At 48.8% G+C, this 19,394-nt stretch overlaps 1 protein-coding gene, 1 long non-coding RNA gene, 1 other non-coding gene and 1 pseudogene across 3 annotated transcripts; 3 read left to right on the forward strand and 1 right to left on the reverse strand.

Annotated features, from left to right (window-relative positions):
• The first annotated feature begins 3,534 nt into the window (after positions 1-3,534).
• Positions 3,535-4,472, forward strand: LOC130520109 (uncharacterized). The gene is made up of 2 exons (XR_008948654.1): positions 3,535-3,859; positions 3,936-4,472. It is a non-coding gene; the product is annotated as an uncharacterized LOC130520109 (long non-coding RNA).
• Positions 4,473-9,754: 5,282 nt separating this feature from the next.
• On the reverse strand, positions 9,755-9,873 carry LOC130520110 (5S ribosomal RNA). Its single transcript, XR_008948655.1, has one exon. It is a non-coding gene; the product is annotated as a 5S ribosomal RNA (ribosomal RNA).
• Positions 9,874-15,619: 5,746 nt separating this feature from the next.
• Positions 15,620-18,764, forward strand: LOC130520107 (protein NLRC3-like; annotated as a pseudogene).
• Positions 18,765-18,778: 14 nt separating this feature from the next.
• LOC130520108 (NLR family CARD domain-containing protein 3-like) lies at positions 18,779-19,206 on the forward strand (the record flags this gene model as incomplete). Its single annotated transcript, XM_057023670.1, has 1 exon — positions 18,779-19,206. A coding segment is annotated over exon 1 (428 nt), but the record flags the coding sequence as incomplete, so codon positions are not given.
• Between the last annotated feature and the right edge of the window lie 188 nt (positions 19,207-19,394).

The raw sequence follows: 19,394 nt of genomic DNA on the forward strand, positions 1-19,394 counted from the left end.
TGAAGAGAAGCATTACAACAAAATATCTGACTTTGGAATGAGTCTTAAAACACCATCCATCCATCCATCCATCCATTCTCTGCCGCTTATCCGGGGTCGGGTCGCGGGGGCAGCAGCCTAAGGAGAGAAGCCCAGACTTCCCTCTCCCCAGCCACCTCCTCCAGCTCATCCGGAGGGATCCCCAGGCGTTCCCAGGCCAGTCGAGAGACATAGTCTCTCCAACGTGTCCTGGGTCTCCCCGGGGGTCTCTTACCGGAGGGACATGCCCTGAACACCTCACCAGGGAGGCGTCCAGGGGGCATCCTGACTAGATGCCCAAGCCACCCCATCTGGCTCCTCTCAACGCGGAGGAGCAGCGACTCTACTCCGAGCTCCTCCCGGATGGCAGAGCTTCTCACCCTATCTCTAAGGGAGAGCCCAGCCACCCTACGGAGGAAGCTCATTTCAGCCGCTTGTACCCGTGATCTTGTTCTTTCGGTCATTACCCAAAGCTCATGACCATAGGTGAGGGTAGGAACGAAGATCGACCGGTAAATCGAGAGCTTCGCCTTTCGGCTCAGCTCTCGCTTCACCACAACGGACCGGTGCAGAGCCCGCATTACTGTGGACGCCGCACCGATCCGCCTGTCGATCTCCCGCTCCATTCTTCCCTCACTCGTGAACAAGACCCCGAGGTACTTAAACTCCTCCACTTGGGGCAGGATCTCCTCCTTTACCCGGAGAAGGCACTCCACCTTTTTCCGGTTGAGAACCATGGCCTCGGATTTGGAGGTGCTGATTCTCATCCCAGCCGCTTCACAGGCGGCGGCGAACCGATCCAGTGATAGATGGAGGTCACGGGCCGATGAAGCCAACAGGACCACATCATCCGCAAAAAGCAGAGACGCGATCCTGAGGTCACCAAACCGGATCCCCTCAACACCATGACTGCACCTAGAAATTCTGTCCATAAAAATTATGAACAGAATCGGTGACAGAGGGCAGCCCTGGCGGAGGCCAACCCTCACCGGAAACGAGTTCAACTTACTGCCAGCAATTCGGACCAAACTCTGGCACCGATCGTACAGGGAGCGGACAGCCCGTATCAGCGGGCCCGACACCCCATACTCTCGGAGGACCCCCCACAGGACCCCCCGAGGGACACGGTCGAATGCTTTCTCCAAGTCCACAAAACACATGTGGACTGGTTGGGCAAACTCCCATGTACCCTCGAAGACCCTGCTGAGGGTGTAGAGCTGGTCCACTGTTCCACGCCCAGGACGAAAACCACATTGCTCCTCCTGAATCCGAGGTTCGACTATCCGGCGGACCCTCCTCTCCAGTACCCCTGAATAGACCTTGCCAGGGAGGCTGAGGAGTGTGATCCCCCTATAGTTGGAACACACCCTCCGGTCCGCCTTCTTAAAAAGAGGGACTACCACCCCGGTCTGCCAATCCAGCGGCACTGCCCCCGATGTCCACGCGATGTTGCAGAGTCGAGTCAACCACGACAGCCCTACAACATCCAGAGCCTTAAGGGACTCTGGGCGGATCTCATCCACCCCCGGGGCCTTGCCACCGAGGAGTTTTTTAACTACCTCGGCAACTTCAGCCCCGGAGATACGAGAGCCCATCTCCAGGTCCCCGGGCCCTACTTCCTCACTGGAAGGCGTGTTGGTGGGATTGAGGAGGTCCTCGAAGTATTCCTTCCACCGATCCACAACATCCAGAGTTGAGGTCAGCAGCACACCATCACCACTATACACAGTGTTGACAGTGCACTGCTTCCCCCTCCTCAGACGCCGGATGGTGGTCCAGAACCTTTTTGAGGCCGTCCGAAAGTCGTTCTCCATGGCCTCACCGAACTCTTCCCATGCCCGAGTCTTTGCCTCGGCAACCGCCGTAGCTGCACTCCGCTTGGCACGCCGGTACCATCTGCTGCCTCAGGAGTCCCACAGGCCAGTAAGGCCCGATACGACTCCTTCTTCAGCTTGACGGCATCCCTGGGTTCGGGCATTGCCGCCACGACAGGCACCAACCACCTTGCGGCCACAGCACCGGTCAGCTGCCTCGACAATGGAGGCACGGAACATGGTCCACTCGGACTCAATGTCCCCCGCCTCCCCCGGGACATGGTCAAAGCTCTCCCGGAGGCGTGAGTTGAAGCTCCTTCTGACAGGGGACTCTGCCAGGCGTTCCCAGCAGACCCTCACAACACGTTTGGGCCTGCCAGGTCTGTCCGGCATCCTTCCCCACCATCGGAGCCAACTCACCACCAGGTGGTGATCAGTTGACAGCTCCGCCCCTCTCTTCACCCGAGTGTCCAGAACATGCAGCCGCAAATCCGATGACACAACCACAAAGTCAATCATCGATCTGCGGCCTAAGGCGTCCTGGTGCCAAGTGCACATGTGGACGCCTTTATGTCTGAACAAGGTGTTCGTTATGGACAATCTGAGACGAGCACAGAAGTCCAATAACAAAACACCACTCAGGTTCAGATCAGGGGGGCCGTTCTTCCCAATCACACCTCTCCAGGTCACACTGTCATTGCCAACGTGAGCATTGAAGTCACCCAGGAGGACGAGGGAGCCCCCAGAAGGGGCACTCTCCAGCACTCCCTCTAAGGACTCCAAAAAGGGTGGATACGCTGAACTGCTGTTTGGACCATAGGCACAAACAACAGTCAGGATCCGTCCCCCCACCCGAAGGCGAAGGGAGGCTACCCTCTCATCCACCGGGGTAAACTCCAATACACAGGCACTGAGCCGGGGAGCAACCAGAATTGCAACCCCTGCTCGTCGCCTCTCACCATCGGCAACTCCAGAGTGGTAGAGAGTCCAACCCCTCTCAAGAAGACTGGTTCCAGAGCCCTTGCCGTGCGTCGAGGCGAGGCCAACTATATCTAGTCGGAACTTCTCAACCTCGCGCACCAACTCAGGCTCCTTTCCCACCAGAGAGGTGACATTCCATGTCCCTAGAGCCAGTTTGTGCAGCCGGGAATCAGACCGCCAAGGTCCCTGCCTCCGGCTGCTACCCAAAACACAATGCACCCGACCCCCTTGGCCCCTCCTGCAGGTGGTGAGCCCACGGGAAGGGGGTCCCATGTTGCCTCTTCGGGCTGCGCCCGGCCGGACTCCATAGGCAGAGGTCCGGCCACCAGGCGCTCGCCAATGTGCCCCACCCCCAGGCCTGGCTCCAGGAGGGGGCCCCGGTGACCCGCATCCGGGCAAGGGAAACTTGAGACCAATGTTATTTATCTTCATTAGGGGGTCTTAAAACACTTAAAATCAAATGAATAAAATGTGCCTTTTAAAAAAAAATTAATAACCATTTCTATTTTAAAGCACTGAAAGTTCTGTTATCCTTCAGGATATCACCATCACTCTCCTCCTGACTGTCTTTTTTCTAGTGGGAAAACACCAGAATTGCAGTGAAAATATAACATTAACAAGGTTTATTCATTTAATTTTTCAAGTTTGGCGGGCCGGATTAAAACGTTTAACGGGCCGCGTGTGGCCCCCGGGCCGTAGTTTGCCCATGCCTGATCTAAGAAGTCTTTGACACTAAACATATGGAGCTCCTATATGTGGCAGGGCGTGGCCTGCCCTCCGAACAGGTGTCCTATGGAGGTAGTGCCTTAATTGGTGGGTGGGGAGAAAAGGTTTATATAAGGCACTGCCTCCAGCTGACTTTAGTTGTTTTTCCCCCTTCGACGGTACGGCGGGGTTGCGGCTTATCTGGGCGGTTCAACCAACAAACTGTTTCACAGCACGAGCATGCTGTTTGGCAGCGCCAAGAAGGTTGGTGCTTCCTCCCGCCATCCTTCCACCTAGAGCGCTTTGCCGTGAGGGCACGCGCGCTAGTTTACCCTGGGCAGGTAAGGCGCAGCAATGCGCGTCACTGACTTTCCCGCACTCGGTCGATAAAAGTTAATGGCGCTGTCCTTGTTGCAGTTGACTGCCGGCTGGCGTCGGTGGGTCGCGTTGCCCCAGCGGGAACCCTTCACGGAGTGGTGGCGCCACCAAACAGTCGGCACGGACTACCTCGCGTACTGGACCCACTGCTGCTTTGGCTCCGTCCCGTTTTCGGGACTCTCTCTCTCCTGTTCGCTCTCGCGCTCTCTCTCTCTCTCGCCCCCTTCGCTCGAGGGACGGCGCTGAGACGTAGTGGTGCCGCCGAGGCAACCACGGAGCTATTACTCTCAATTTTTAGACTCTTAACAGTGTTTTAATTGTTCTCTTTTCTTTGTGGACAGGTGCTGCGGGCCACGGCGGGGACCCAACCCCTGGTGGAGGGCGTTTTACCACACCTTTCGTGTGTAGTTTTGTTTGTAGTAGCACGGGTGTTTTTAGTTTGTTTATTTCCCCTAATTGAGTTTCACCTGCCGGTGGGGCCCCAGCCCTGTCCACCCCCTTTTGTTTGATTTTTGTACAGCCGAGCTATTTCGGTGTTGAGTTGTGTTTAATAAAATTGTACTGCCTAACCCTCAATCCTGTCTCTGCCTCTGGAACCGAACCGTATCTGCGCGCGTGCCTGTTTCCGGTTAATTCCTGGGGTGAAATTCCCCAGGTGGCGTTGTCATCCACCGTTCCACCGCTCTCCACCACGCCACATTTAGAACAAACTAAAGATTTGTTGTTATTAAGATAAAGAAATGCAACATTTCCCCGCCAGAGAAACGATGGCGATGGAAAAAGCCCTGGCTGTGTGTGTGCATCACAGCAGGCGTGGTTCTCCTCTCTGGAGTCATGCGGGTCTCCTTTGAAGGGCAGATGAGGAGGTTGGTTACAGATTCCCCTCAGAAAGATGATTACGGTGCCAAAGGTCATCACCGGGGTGACCAGGAAGAGGCAGAGTCGGTCTACTGTACGAGCGATGCCGCTCCAGTTATCCTTCTCCTGTCAGGACGAGACATTTACGCCACTTTTCATCTTTTTAAATCAGAATTTGGGTTGAGGACTCTGTTTGAACCATCTGACCTGATTGCAGCGCGGCGTCTTCCCCTCTGGACTGCATGAACTCTTTTATTTCACTCAAAAGGGACAAAAAAGGAAGCAAAGTCCGTCCCCTGCTGAGCCATCGGATTTCTGTGTGTAGCAGCAGGTCACCATATTCAGTGGCAGCTCCTCCAACAGAACCTTGAATGTTCTGAGCTGTTTGGCTCTGGAGCGGATGCTGTTTCTGATCTTCACCACAGGAGTCATCACGTGCTCAAAGCCCATCACTCTGGCACATGAGGCCTACAGACAGGAGCCCCGTCTGTAGTGGGCTGCTCATAGGGGGGCCCCGTCTGTAGTGGGCCGCTCCTAGCGGGAGCCCCGTCTGTAGTTGGCCGCTCATAGCGGGAGCCCCGTCTGTAGTTGGCTGCTCACAGCGGGAGCCCCGTCTGTAGTGGGCCGCTCCTAGCGGAGCCCCGTCTGTAGTTGGCCGCTCACAGCGGGAGCCCCGTCTGTAGTGGGCCGCTCATAGCAGGAGCCCCGTCTGTAGTTGGCCACTCATAGCAGGAGCCCCGTCTGTAGTGGGCCGCTCACAGCGGAGCCCCGTCTGTAGTGGGCCGCTCACAGCGGGAGCCCCGTCTGTAGTGGGCCGCTCACAGCGGGAGCCCCGTCTGTAGTGGGCCGCTCATAGCAGGAGCCCCGTCTGTAGTGGGCCGCTCATAGCGGGAGCCACGTCTGTAGTGGGCCCGTCTGTAGTGGGCCGCTCATAGCGGGAGCCCCGTCTGTAGTGGGCCGCTCATAGCGGGAGCCCCGTCTGTAGTGGGCCGCTCACAGCGGGAGCCCCGTCTGTAGTCGGCCGCTCACAGCGGGAGCCCCGTCTGTAGTGGGCCGCTCACAGCGGGAGCCCCGTCTGTAGTGGGCCCGTCTGTAGCCGCCGCTCACAGCGGGAGCCCCGTCTGTAGTCGGTTGCTCACAGCGGGAGCCCCGTCTGTAGTGGGCCGCTCATAGCGGGAGCCCCGTCTGTAGTGGGCCGCTCATAGCGGGAGTCCCGTCTGTAGTGGGCCGCTCATGCGGGAGCCCCGTCTGTAGTGGGCCGCTCATGCGGGAGCCCCGTCTGTAGTCTGCCGCTCACAGCGGGAGCCCCGTCTGTAGTGTACTGCGTGAACAGAGTCTTCTCAAAGCCAGCAAGCCGGGTTATTCAGGGTCCGTGAGGTCACAGAATTGTCAGCCAATATTAATCTGGTTTTACCAGAGCTGTTGCAGCGATGCTCATGTTGGAAACTAAATCCTTGTGCTCTGACTTTTCAGGTCGGCTCCAAACTGACATATGCACAGGTCTGTCGGATGCCACCAAGTAAGCGTGCCCGATCCCCAGACCTTCGCCCACCCTACCCAGACCTTAGCCCACCCTACCCAGACCTTAGCCCACCCTACTCAGACCTTAGCCCACCCTACCTAGACCTTCACCCACCCTACTCAGACCTTAGCCCACCCTACTCAGACCTTAGCCCACCCTACCTAGACCTTCGCCCACCCTACCCAGACCTTCGCCCACCCTACCCAGAACAAGAGCCCCAACCAGCTGGGACTAGCCATCCAATTAAGCTGAGATATACATGGCTGTGAACAGAGCGCTATGGATATTTTTGCAGCTCTTTTTTTCCCCTTCGTTTGTTTTTTTAAATCCAGGTTCTGTTCCCATGTTTGATTGTTCCAGTTTCTTTCTTTGAACACACCTGCATAATTGATGCTCACAATTCTGATTTCTTCTATTAAAAAGCACTGAGCAATATGTCTGTTTGCATCTTTTTTATCTCATGTTGGTACTGAGTTTGTTCGGCTTTTATTTGAGTTAATCAGGAGTGTTTTGGCTGTAGAAACTTCTGTTTGAGCAAAAAGGATTTGTTGATGTACCTCATTCACATTCTGTCCAGTGTGAAATCACAGAATCTGAAAACACTGACTTTGATGAGTGTTTAAAACCATTACAAGTGTTTAAACACCATTTAAACATGAATGTGTGCAGAATATCCAGGTACAGGTGAGTTACTGATGGACGTAAATATGACTGAACACTACTAAAGTGTATTCTGCACTTTGTTGTTCTGTATTTTGTCAACATCTTCCATGCAGCAGGGGCAGAATATCCATAAGGTTTATTGCTTTTTTTCGTCACCAAGCTCTTGTTTACGAGGATGATTTCATTCCCGAAGGCCATAATGAACAAAATGAATAATAGTAATGAAATAATGCGCGTTAGCTGGAGAGCTGATGCACACCTTGGTGTCACTGCCACATCAGTCTTGTTCAGCCATCACAGATCTGTTTAAAAGCCATTTGACCTTTAATTTTACATTATTCTGCCCAAATCAGAAAATGAAAATGAATGAAAAATAACATTGGTCTCAAGTTTCCCTTGCCCGGATGCGGGTCACCGGGGCCCCCTCCTGGAGCCAGTCCTGGGGGCGGGGCACGTTGGCGAGCGCCTGGTGGCCGGACCTCTGCCCATGGAGTGCAGCCGGGCACAGCCCCAAGAGGCAGCATGGGACCCCCTTCCCGTGGGTTTACCAGCTGTAGGGGGGCCAAGGGGGTCGGGTGCATTGTGTGTTGTGTAGCGGCCGAAGGCAGGGACCTTGGCAGTCTGATCCCCGGCTGCATAAACTGGCTCTAGGGACATGGAATGTGACCTCTCTGGTGGGAAAGGAGCCTGAGCTGGTGCGTGAGGTTGAGAAGTTCCGACTAGATATAGTCGGCCTCACCTCGACGCACAGCAAGGGCTCTGGAACCAGTCTACTCGAGAGGGGTTGGACTCTCTACCACTCTGGAGTTGCCGATGGTGAGAGGCGGCGGGCAGGGGGGGCAATTCTGGTTGCTCCCCGGCTCAGTGCCTGTATATTGGAGTTTACCCCGGTGGATGAGAGGGTAACCTCCCTTCGCCTTCGGATGGGGGGATGGATCCTGACTGTTGTTTGTGCCTATGGCCCAAACAGCAGTTCAGCATCGATCCCGGGCCGATGCGGGCCAGTTGAGAATTGCTGTAACATTCTAAATTGCAAGTAGCAGATATGAACAGGGAAATGCTACGTTATCTGCTTATTCTGTTACAAATAATCTGATGAGATAGGTGTGGAGTTCATTCAGTTGGGGATAGACAGATGGAATATTAGTGTTGTTAGTATGATACTTGAGTTCAATATCAATATCAATCTTTATTTATATGGCACTTTTCATACGCTAGGTAGCACAAAGTGCCTCACAAAGGATAAAAACAGCAAAGAGAACAAGAAAATCAAGAAAAGGACACACACACACACATGCATACAACACACTTACACACACACCCACACACACAAACAAGCTTAGACAAGCTGAGACATGGCTGGGCAACGAGACCTGAGGCGAAGGAGACGCCACCTTTGGAGGCCCACCAGGCCTCTTGCCTGCTTGATTTTTGTTATTGTAGGTTTTGAGGTGTTGATAAAATATTTCTTTATGAATGGTCAGTTTGGATTTCCACCACCTCCTCTCAGCACTCCTGCAGGTTCTCTTCAGTTTTCTAGTTTCTTCATTTCTCCACGGTGGTGCACGTTTGTTCTTACAGTTTTTGTGACAAGTGGAGCCACAGAGTCCAGTGTTGACTTTAATTTATTGTTAAAAGTGTCAACAATAAAATCACACGGTGCTGGTAAAATTTCTGCAGGAGTGCTCTGTAAGATCTGGATAAAATTTGCAGCCACTTCAGGAGTCAGGTAGCGTCTCCTCATCGCTCTCACAGGGGCCCCCCGCTGGTTAAAACTGGTGATGTTAAAAAACACACAAAAATGGTCAGACACGGCCAGATCCACAACAGGGGACCCACCCACGGACAGGCCGTAGGTTATGACCAGGTCCAGGGGACCCACCCACGGACAGGCCGTAGGTTATGACCAGGTCCAGGGCGCCCTCTGTTGTGGGTCGGCTGCGTGACATGTTGTTTAAAATCCAAACTGTGAAGGAGGTTTAAACATTCTCTGGACACTGGGTCCGAGGCGTTGTTGATGTGTAGATTAAAATCACCAGTTATTAAAATCCTGTTGTATTTAGCGTAGATGATTGATAAAAATTCCGAGAATTGACTGATAAAAGAGGTGGAGTATTGGGGTGGTCTGTAAACTGTTATGCATAAAATAGGAGGGCTGCTAAAAACAAAGGTATGATGCTCAAATGATGAAAACTTATTAAAAGAAACCTCATTTGATGACATTGCGGTCCTTGTTATTGAAGCGGTTCCACCTCCTTTCCTGCCCCCCCTTGTAGAAAATAAAAAGTTAAAATCTGGGGGGCAAGCCTCCGTGAGGACAGCAGGTGCATCAGTGCCAAGCCATGTCTCGGTAAGAAGAATACCATCAAGGTTTTTGTCTAAAATTAAATCGTTTATTATAAAAGATTTGTTTAAAAGAGAGCGCACGTTCAGCACGGCCATCTTTATGTCCGCGCCGGACGTGCGCTCATCATGTCTTTTTATGGGAACAATAAAAGCACTGTCACGTCTGAGTTCTTTAGATATTGTTTTCAATTCAGGAATCTGCCGCCTTGAGTTGGTTTTTTTGAAGACAGAAATGTTGACAATAGTGTGGACCAAAGTGGGAAATTCAATTTTATTTAAACACAAACACACACACGCACGCACGCACGGACACACACACACACACTCATAAAATATTAAATCTCAAACGATGTACAATAGTGCAACATTAAATCTCAGTGTTAGAAGTACTTAAGAAGTGAATTACATCTGGCTGGATAATTATCAGGAACACTGGCGGCCTCTGCTGACCCAGTGGAAGAGTGCAAAAAGCTTACAGCACCTGGTATTCCCAGGCGGTCTCCCATCCAAGTACTAACCAGGCCCGACCCTGCTTAGCTTCCGAGATCGGACGCGATCGGGCGTTCTCAGGGTGGTATGGCCGTAAGCGAGAGCAGGTGCAAGAAAATGGCCTTTTGAAGTTAATACACTCAAACTTATTTTCTTGAAACACTTATTCTGGTGGAGGTTGTCCATTTTGCTTTGTCACAGTCCAAAAGTCAATGTTGGAGCAGCCTCCAATCCATTCCCCCCAAAAAGAAAAGGCTATATAGCCTATGAGCGTCATATCATCAAATCTCCCTACAATGGCTCTTGGATGAGAGGTGAAACGCCTTCAAAAAAATCAAACAAGATTCAACTCCGATAAATGAAATCAACTTAAAAGCAATGTGCCATGGCCGGGAATCGGTGCCATGGCCAGGAATCGATCCCGGGCCGGTGCGGGCCAGTTGACAATTGCTGTAACAGACAACCTGATTGAAACCTCCTGAAGACCCCAGAGGGAGAGTTCGAATCCAGCTTTGGGCATTATCAAAGAGAAGATATTTGATTGAAAAATTCATGATCATAAAAATGTTTAAAGAGCATAGCAGTGTCTGTGAGGTTTATGAGCCACAAATGCTGCTCTTTTTAGGAGCACAGCCATCTATTAAATTGTAGTTTGTGTCATAGCATAGTTTTATTGACAAATTCTAAATTGCAAGTAGCAGATATGAACAGGGAAATGCTACGTTATCTGCTTATTCTGTTACAAATAATCTGATGAGATAGGTGTGGAGTTAATTCAGTTGGGGATAGACAGATGGAATATTAGTGTTGTTAGTATGATACTTGAGTTCTTTAGATATTGTTTTCAATTCAGGACTCTGCCGCCTTGAGTTGGCTTTTGCGAAGACCGCTCATAGCAGGAGCCCCGTCTGTCGTCACTGATACCAGCTTTTCCAGCAGCACTTTTTTCTCCACCAAAAACTCCTTCACCGCGTTATATGTGTCAACTGCCCTCGTTATATGTGTCAACTCCCCTCGTTATATGTGTCAACTCCCCTCGTAGTTGTCTTTCGGGGCAGTAGTGTGAGAAGTTCTTCTCTTGTGGAGAAAGAAACTTTTGTGGTGAAAATGATGTGTCTTCTTTCTTTTTTCTGCCATCTTTTTATGGGTCAGTCATCTCCTCGTTTTGGCTGCGCCCGCTAGGCTGTTTGGTCGTAGCGATCTGCGTAGACGCTACGTTTTGGTCATGCGCATCATACTGACCTTTGAACTATACTAGGTCATAGTTCATTAAACATTTTTTAAAGTTTTTTTTAATATATTGTTATTTCCAGTTTATGTGTAAGTGTGATTTAAACAAGAATAGCAAACAAAATAAATTAGATGCAGCTCATTGGTCAGTGGTGCTATTTGAGCTATTTTTAGAACAGGCCGGTGGGCGACTCATGTGGTTCTGACGGGCGACCGGGTGCCTGCGGGCAACGTGTTGGTGACCCCTGGTCTAGTGAACCAAACTGAACCAACTGAAAACCTAACAAATATTTTACAATATGATCAGATAAATAAAGCAATAGTTTCTTATGGCTCTGTCAGTCATTTTTAATTTTCAAGAGGCACAAAAGACAAATTTGCTTTCTATAAAAATCCCCATAACATGAACATTAAATGAATGAAGCGGTATTATTCAAGGCACCATCAGTAGATTTTCTCATTTAGCAAAAGTGGGCTAAATTTACTTCAAAGAAAAAAATTATAACAGCAATTTTCTATCATTCACTCAACTGAAATATTTTTAGAACATAATTGGATTGAAATACAATAACATAAAGTGCAAAAATCTATGAAGCAAAAACAACACTTTCTTCAAGGAAAAGGCACATGTGCAGTGAAAAATATTTACCTTTAACTTTTAAACTTGAGCTGAGTAATAATTGTAAATGTGTTATTGCAGCTTAATGTTCACTTGTTTGAGGCTGATACTTGGTGGTGTCTCATCTTTTGGACGAGTTCATCAATGTTGGGGGTCCGGCTCTGAGCTGAGGAACTCCTCCCAATTGAGTGAAGGTGTTCAGCAGGAAGTCCACTTCTGTGTGATGTTTTGTTCAGCTTCATCAAAGAAAGCAGTTGTTCCCGCAGGTCTGTGCTGCCAAACACAGGCAACGTTGGAGCAGCCTGGATGTGTGTCGGGGAGGAAACGGGCAAACTCCGCAGCACCCACTGCCCCATGTGTTGCCTTCAGGGCATCACTGCATTGGAGCTCAATCACCTCCATTTGGAGCTTTGGTGCTGAGCTTTCCACCTCAACCTCAAACGGACGGCTGAGCAGTTCAAACCTGCTTTTTGGTGCTTTTACTCGGCGTGGGAAGTCAGCGGCGAGAACACTCATTTAATCAGCAAACTGTGCTCGGGAACACACTGGTAGAGAGCTTCTCTTTCAGGGTCTGGCACCTGGGAAAGTGGCTCAAGTTTCCTTTGTGCATCTGTGCCTCCCACAGAGTGCGTTTGGTTCTAAAGGCCTTCACTGTACTGTACATATCAGAGGGGACACCACCCCGACCCTGCAGCTGCAGCTTCATTGCATTCAGATGACTCGGAATGTCCACAGAAAAGCCGTTTCACACAAGAACCTTTGGTCTGGGAGTTGAGTTGTGTCTTTCCCTTTGCTGTCCAAGAACATCCGATCTCCTCAGGAAGCTGGAAACATCTCTGCAGCACCTTTCCCTGGCTTAGCCATCGCATCTCAGTGTGATGGGGCAAATCACCACGCTGCGTTTGCCACTGGCTCAGAAACGCCTTGAACTGGCGCTGAATTAAACCTTTGGCTCTGATAAAGTTCCCTGCGTGCGTGATGGTGAACATTCCATGTTCCATGTTCAGGGCTTCAGCACACAACGATTCCAGGTGTATGATGCAATGATGAGCTGTCAGTTCAGCCGTAACGTTTTCCTCCTGCATCTTCTCCCGTATCTTGGCCACCAGTCCACTCCTGTGTCCACACATGGCAGCTGCGCCGTCTGTTGTCCAACCCACCAGTTTTTCCCGAGGCAGCTCCATCTCATTTCCACATCTTGACACTCTTCATACAAATCCTGTCCTGTGGTTGTGCCGTGCACAGGACGTAACGCCAGAAACTCCTCTGTCACGTTGAGGCTGGAGTCCCCTCTAATGTCGCTGCTCTCATCCACAGCCAGGGAAGATGCCATGAAATCTTTCCCCTTTTTCTCCAGCTGCTCTTTTAGATTGAGGGACAACAATGGTGTTTCTGCTCAGGCTCCCGTTTAAAAAGAGTTGCCTTTTGTCTGGGCAAACTTGCTCACAAACTTTAAGCATGCAGTGTTTGATGAGATCCCCCTCTGGAAATGGCCGGGCTGATTGAGCGATCTCTTCTGCCAGAATCAAACTGGCCTTGACAGCAGCCTCGCTTTGAGATTTGGCTTTTCTGAACAGAGCCTGTCCAGATTTGAGGCCTGGTTTTAACTCCTCAACCTTCTGTAGCTTTTGTTCCATGTCCATATTCTTGTCTTTGTCCGCGTGTTTAGCTTCATGATGGCGTCTCAGATGATATTCTTTCATTACCGCCACCCTTTCTCCACACAGAAGACACCCAGGTTTCCCAGCTGCCTCCGTGAACATGTACTCCCACTCCCACCTTGTTTGAACCCCCGGTTCTCAGTGTCCACCTTCCCTTTTGCCATTTTATGGGTATCTGAAAGTTAACTTTTGCTGTTATGCTAATGACTACTGATAAATAATGAAATGAAGCCGCCTCCCGCTCAGACTGTCACCGTTGCATTGTGGGAAATGTAGTATTGGCCTGTGTAAAACATCTGCGGCCTGCGGGCCGGTTCTAATAATAAATCAATATCATCCCGGGGGCCATAGAAAACCCTCGACCTTGACTCTGACATATGAGCTTTAAATGATTTCTTTTGACTCCCATTTATTTGGCTGTTTGGATATCATCTTTGCTAGTGTGTGTGTGCTCTATGGAACTGGCATAAAGGATGTTAAAATTAGTCTGAATTAGTCTAAATTAAATAAAAACCCATCCATTCATCATTCCCAACAGGCGGTGTTTGATTGGAAACTCTTTCTGAACTCTGGTGCTCTGAAACATCTCTGCTTCCATTTTCAGCTGTTTTTATTCTCAATAACATCAAATCATCCATCCATCCAAATCGTGGTCCTGTTGGAACACCAAAGGACAAACACTTTCCATTTAGCACGGACAAAAAAACCCAAATCCTGTTTAGCAATGAAGCTGTGGGGAGAGTTTGAGGAGCGTTTCTGAGGAACACGCTGCCATATTGGGTCCAAGCTGCTGGGGTTTTTGTTGTTTCCAGGTGAATCGGTGGGCAGCGGCGTTACCGCCTGTCTCTTTTTTGAAATGATCAAAAAGCTTCAGCGTAAAAAGATGGTGGAGAGAAAGCTGCTGGGAGGTTCTCAGAAGAGAAGTGGCATTAAAGCCAGCTGGAAGAGTCCAGCCTGCTTCCTGCTCCTCCAAACAGGCGTCTCCACACCAACACTGAGGAACACGGGCTTCTGTTCTTCCTTCTTCTCTTCTGACTATTGTGTGTTTGATGAATGCAGCATCCACTCACTGCCCCCCCCCCCCCCCCCCCCCCCCCTCATTTACACTGCTCCTGGTTTCACAATGCTCCTCAGACAGATGCAACCAGAGACACTGATGCCGTCAGACAATAAACCTGAGTGTTTTTGTGTCCGGTTATTAACATGTTCCATGCTTTTCCTTCTGCAACAGTTCATCACACCTGCTCAGGGAAACCTCGGTGTAAAGGAGGTGAAGCCGTGCCTCAGTGACTCTACTTTGCTGTTTTAGAAACTAACAGTTATTAGATGAATATACAGTGTGCACGTACGCGCACACGTGTGTATAAACACTTAATACACGCGTGTGCGTGGACGTAGACTTTTTAGTATTTTGCAGATACGTGTCTGTATATAAACCAGATCCTCCTGTAATAAAGAACTAAAGGCTGACTGTTGTCACGTGACCTGTCTCCGTCTGTGTCCGATGATGGAACCTGCCTGGAACATCTGGTCCACAGAAAAAGCAAAACAGCTCACAGAACTGGTCCAGTTTAGACCCAAAAATGACAATAAATAATGAAAATGTGTGACGCAGTAGAACAATGGACGAACTTTCTATTGGCCATTGACAGTTTCAGTCATTTTCATCAGAATTCATCAAAAATATTCAAACCAACAAACTACACATCGAACCGCAAAGTTTAGAGCTTAAAGGCAGCGACAGGTGAAGATTTAAAGCTCAACGCGGCTGAAGAAGTTCCAAAAAGGAGAAATATCATGTGGTGCTTTACCGCCACCCGGTGGACACGCGTGGGACTGCAGACAATAGTTAAACGCGCTCCGACACATTCTGACCTCTGCTGCTCCTCCTGGACTCCAGGGCTGCAGAAATATGCTGCTTTTACAAGTCTTTCAATCTGTCAAGCAACATAAATCTTACTTATTAAACCAGGTTGAATAATGGTGGAGAATGGTGTCCGAAAAGCGTCTTTATTTTAAAGTGAACAAGAACAGTTCGGTCCGCGTTCTCAGAGAGGCGGAGAAACCTCGAGAGAGTCCAAAACAAGTCCGCGAGGAAAACTCTCAAAAATAGTCAAGCCACAGAAGTCAGGGTTTGGCGATGAGGACGAAAACACTCCGCCGCTGGCAGACGGGAGTTCTGTCCTTAAATCTATCGGGAGATTGAAGAGAGACCGCAGGTGCGTGTGTCTGCGGGGCCACTGTGGCTGATGAGCGGCTCCTCCACGCCCCCTACAGGTAGACACCAGCAACAACGGTCCCAGAAACTGGGAACCCAACAAACCAGTTTTTCAAAGTATTCCTTTCAGACTAAGCAGGAAGACTGAAGACCGACAAGGTGAGTGGAAACGAAGAGCATTATTGAAAAGAATTGACAGTTGTGTTTGGAGATAAAATCAAGATTTGAATCAATGAGACTTCATATTTAGTTTTAGCACAAAACATCATTATACATTATAAATGAATAGGGCTTATTTAACATTCTTATAGTCTGGCTTTAGTTATAGTTGAATAGTCTTTCTAAGTGAAGTTTAGTTCATTTTTCTGCTCTTTGCTACTGATTCTAAAATAACTTTAAACCCTCCCAGAATGCTTTAATGGTAGTAATATATACGCCATAAAGCTGTGATTAGGTTTTAAAAGTGAAAGTATTCTCTTCAGACGAAGCAGGAAGAGCGACATTTTGTGACAGTTTAAAAGCTCATAAAATTATTAGAGTTGTTAGAGTTGTTCAACAGTCCAGGTACAGCTGGATATTTTGGTATTATTTAAGACAATAAACTTTAAAAATAATTAAATAAATCCACACAGGATCACAGGACACCAACAGGATTTTGGGTGAATGTTGCACGTTTTCTCACAGTGGTTTATTGTTCTATGTTGTGGAACCACTGTGAAAGAAATGCAGGAGTGGGTGTCATTTCTTTCATCTATTTTAAATAGAGCAGTGATCTTTGAGGACTTGGATCATAGAAATAATTGAAGAGGGGAACAAAGGAGGGAAGTTAAAAAGTCCTGACTAGTATGTTTATGTAGCACCAGATAATTTATTGGCTGAGCTGAAGACAGTCCTTTCACCATGTTGGCCTGTGGAAAACCAGTGTTGTCGGCCCGATGGACCAGCGTCCCCGTCGTTGCCGGACCACTGTTGGCCACCAGTTGGGTTTTGGGATCAAAATCGGGGCGTTTCCTGTATCCGGTTCTCCTCACGGATCCATGACTACAACATGTTGCTGCAAGTGCAGAGACGTTTGCTCTGGAAAGAACTTTAGAGCACATTCAGTGCTGCAGGAGGGGCTGGAAAAGGTGCCAGTTCTTTTCTCACTGCAGGGAACAGTTAAAAAAAAGCAGCTTAAACTCTGAAAACATGAAAATTATACAGAGACATCATTGATTTATTGATTCAGTTGTTATTCAGAATGGATTAGAAATGTTCCTGTTTGATAAAAATGCAGTGAATTGGGATTATTTAACTCCAACCTCTACAGATTATTTACCTTCATCACAGTCTCATCACTATTTCTGATGTTTCCTCAGGATGGACGAGGACAGAGCAGAGTCCACAGTGCCCAGCTGTGTGTCCCTGAAGAGTGACTGGTCCAAAGATGGAGAAATAAACTTCAGAAGTTCAGAGGAAATGTAAGAAAACTAAAGCGTGATGATGTGTTTGTGTGGCAGCTGTTAGTCACATTAACAGCAGCAGGTTGTGAGTTTATTATTGGAGATGTTTAACACTTAAACCTCAGACAGTCATATAGTTACAGACTTAATGTGAATATTGTTGATTAGAAACAAGAATCAGGTTTAAACTGAAAGATGAATTCAGACATAAATGCTGGAACAATATTGAGTCTTGATCAGGTTCTTTCATCCTATAAATCAAAGGACTAATAGAGATGTGTTTCATAGTGAGAGGGGGGAGCACATCCTATCAAACTGGGACCAGTCAGCTCCACCAGGAGAGTCCTCTTGTTCACAATCTGGAAGCAGATCTGGAGATGCTGAAATGAAGCCCAAACAAAGTAAAACTGTTCAATATGAGATTTAATTTGTGATGTCATGAATTTGTAGTTGTGTTGATGATTTATTATAGATGTTTACTTATGTTCAGGAAGTGATCTGCAGGAGGTGATAGAAGGTCATAAGATGAGTCTGAAGAGAAGATGTGAACATGTGACTGAAGGAACTCATGAAGCAGGAAGTGGAACCCTGCTGAACAAGATCTACACTGAGCTCTACATCACTGAGGGACAAAGTGAGGAGGTGGACACACAACATGAGGTGAGACAGCTTGAGAGAACCTCCAAGAAGAACATCCAGGACACTCCAATCAAGTGCCAGGACATCTTCAAAGTCTTATCTGAGCAACAGAGACACATCAGAGTGGTTCTGACCAACGGTGTCGCCGGCGTTGGAAAAACCTTCTCAGTGCAGAAGTTCAGTCTGGACTGGGCAGAAGGTTTGGAGAACCAAGACATCAGTCTGGTGCTTCCGCTCTCATGCAGGGAGCTGAACTTGATCAGAGATGAGCAGCACAGTCTTCTCTCACTGCTTCATGTTTTCCATCCAACATTACAGAAGATCAGAGCAGAAGATCTGACTGTCTGGAAACTTCTGTTCATCTTTGATGGCCTGGATGAAAGCAGATTTTCACTGGGTTTCAACAACCATCAGCTCATCTCTGATGTCACACAAGTATCGTCCGTTGGCGTGCTCCTGGTGAACCTCATCCAGGGGAACCTGCTTCCCTCAGCTCTCATCTGGATCACCTCCAGACCTGCAGCAGCCTATCAGATTCCTCCCTCGTGTGTTGACAGGATCACAGAAGTACGAGGCTTCACTGACTCCCAGAAGGAGGAGTACTTCAGGAGGAGGTTCAGTGATGAAGATCTGTCCAAGAGAATCATCTCACACATCAAGGCCTCCAGGAGCCTCCACATCATGTGTCTGATCCCAGTTTTCTGCTGGATCACTGCTATAGTTCTGGAGGACATGATGACCAGAGACCAGAGAGGAGAGCTGCCCAAAACCCTGACTGACCTCTACTCACACTTCCTGATGGTTCAGATGAAGAGGAAGAAGCAGAAGTATGGAGGAAAGCAGAGACCAGAGGAACTGACTAAGGCTGATAAAGAACTCCTTCTGAAGTTGGGTCGGCTGGCGTTTGAACAACTGGAGAAAGGAAACATCATGTTCTACTCAGAAGACCTGAAGCGATGTGGACTGGACGTCTCCGAGGTGTCGGTGTACTCAGGAGTTTGTACAGAGATCTTCAGAGAGAGAGTGTGATCTTCCAGAAATCAGTCTACTGCTTTGTTCATCTGAGCATTCAGGAGTTTCTGGCTGCCGTCTACATGTTCCACGTTACACCAGGAAAGGCACAGCGGTTATAAATAAGTTCCTAAAATATTCTAAACCAATCACATCTCTTGATGGCTTCCTCAGGAGAGCACTAATGAAATCTCTCAAAAGTAAAAATGGCCACCTGGACTTGTTTGTTCGCTTCCTTCATGGTCTCTCTCTGGAGTCCAATCAGAGGATCTTGGGTGGACTGTTGGATCAGATGGAGAACCACCCAGAAACCATCCAGAAGGTCCTCAACAACCTGAAGGAGGAGAACAGTGATAAAATCTCCCCAGACAGAAGCATCAACATCTTCCACTGTCTGATGGAGATGAAGGATCAGTCAGTCCATCAGGAGATCCAAGAGTTCCTGAAGTCAGGGAAGAAATCATGGAGGAGACTTTCAGAGATCCACTGTTCAGCTCTGGCCTACCTGCTGCAGATGTCAGAGGAGGTTCTGGATGAGCTGAACCTGCAGCTGTTCAACACCTCAGATGAGGGACGACGTCGCCTGATTCCAGCTGTGAGGAACTGCAGGAAGTTCGTGTAAGTAAAGATTTTTGGGGCCGGACATCGGCATTTAAATCAAGCGAGTGGATCATGTCAGGTAGCAATACCCCCTCCAGTGGTCATTCCTTCAATTCTTTATCTCCATTGCAGCGTCCATAAATTAAAAACAACAACAATTCATCCAGAAATGTTCAACACTGGCTGGATATAAGTTCAAA

Source organism: Takifugu flavidus, unplaced genomic scaffold (genome assembly GCF_003711565.1).
Source record: "Takifugu flavidus isolate HTHZ2018 unplaced genomic scaffold, ASM371156v2 ctg284, whole genome shotgun sequence".
Lineage (NCBI taxonomy): Eukaryota > Metazoa > Chordata > Actinopteri > Tetraodontiformes > Tetraodontidae > Takifugu > Takifugu flavidus.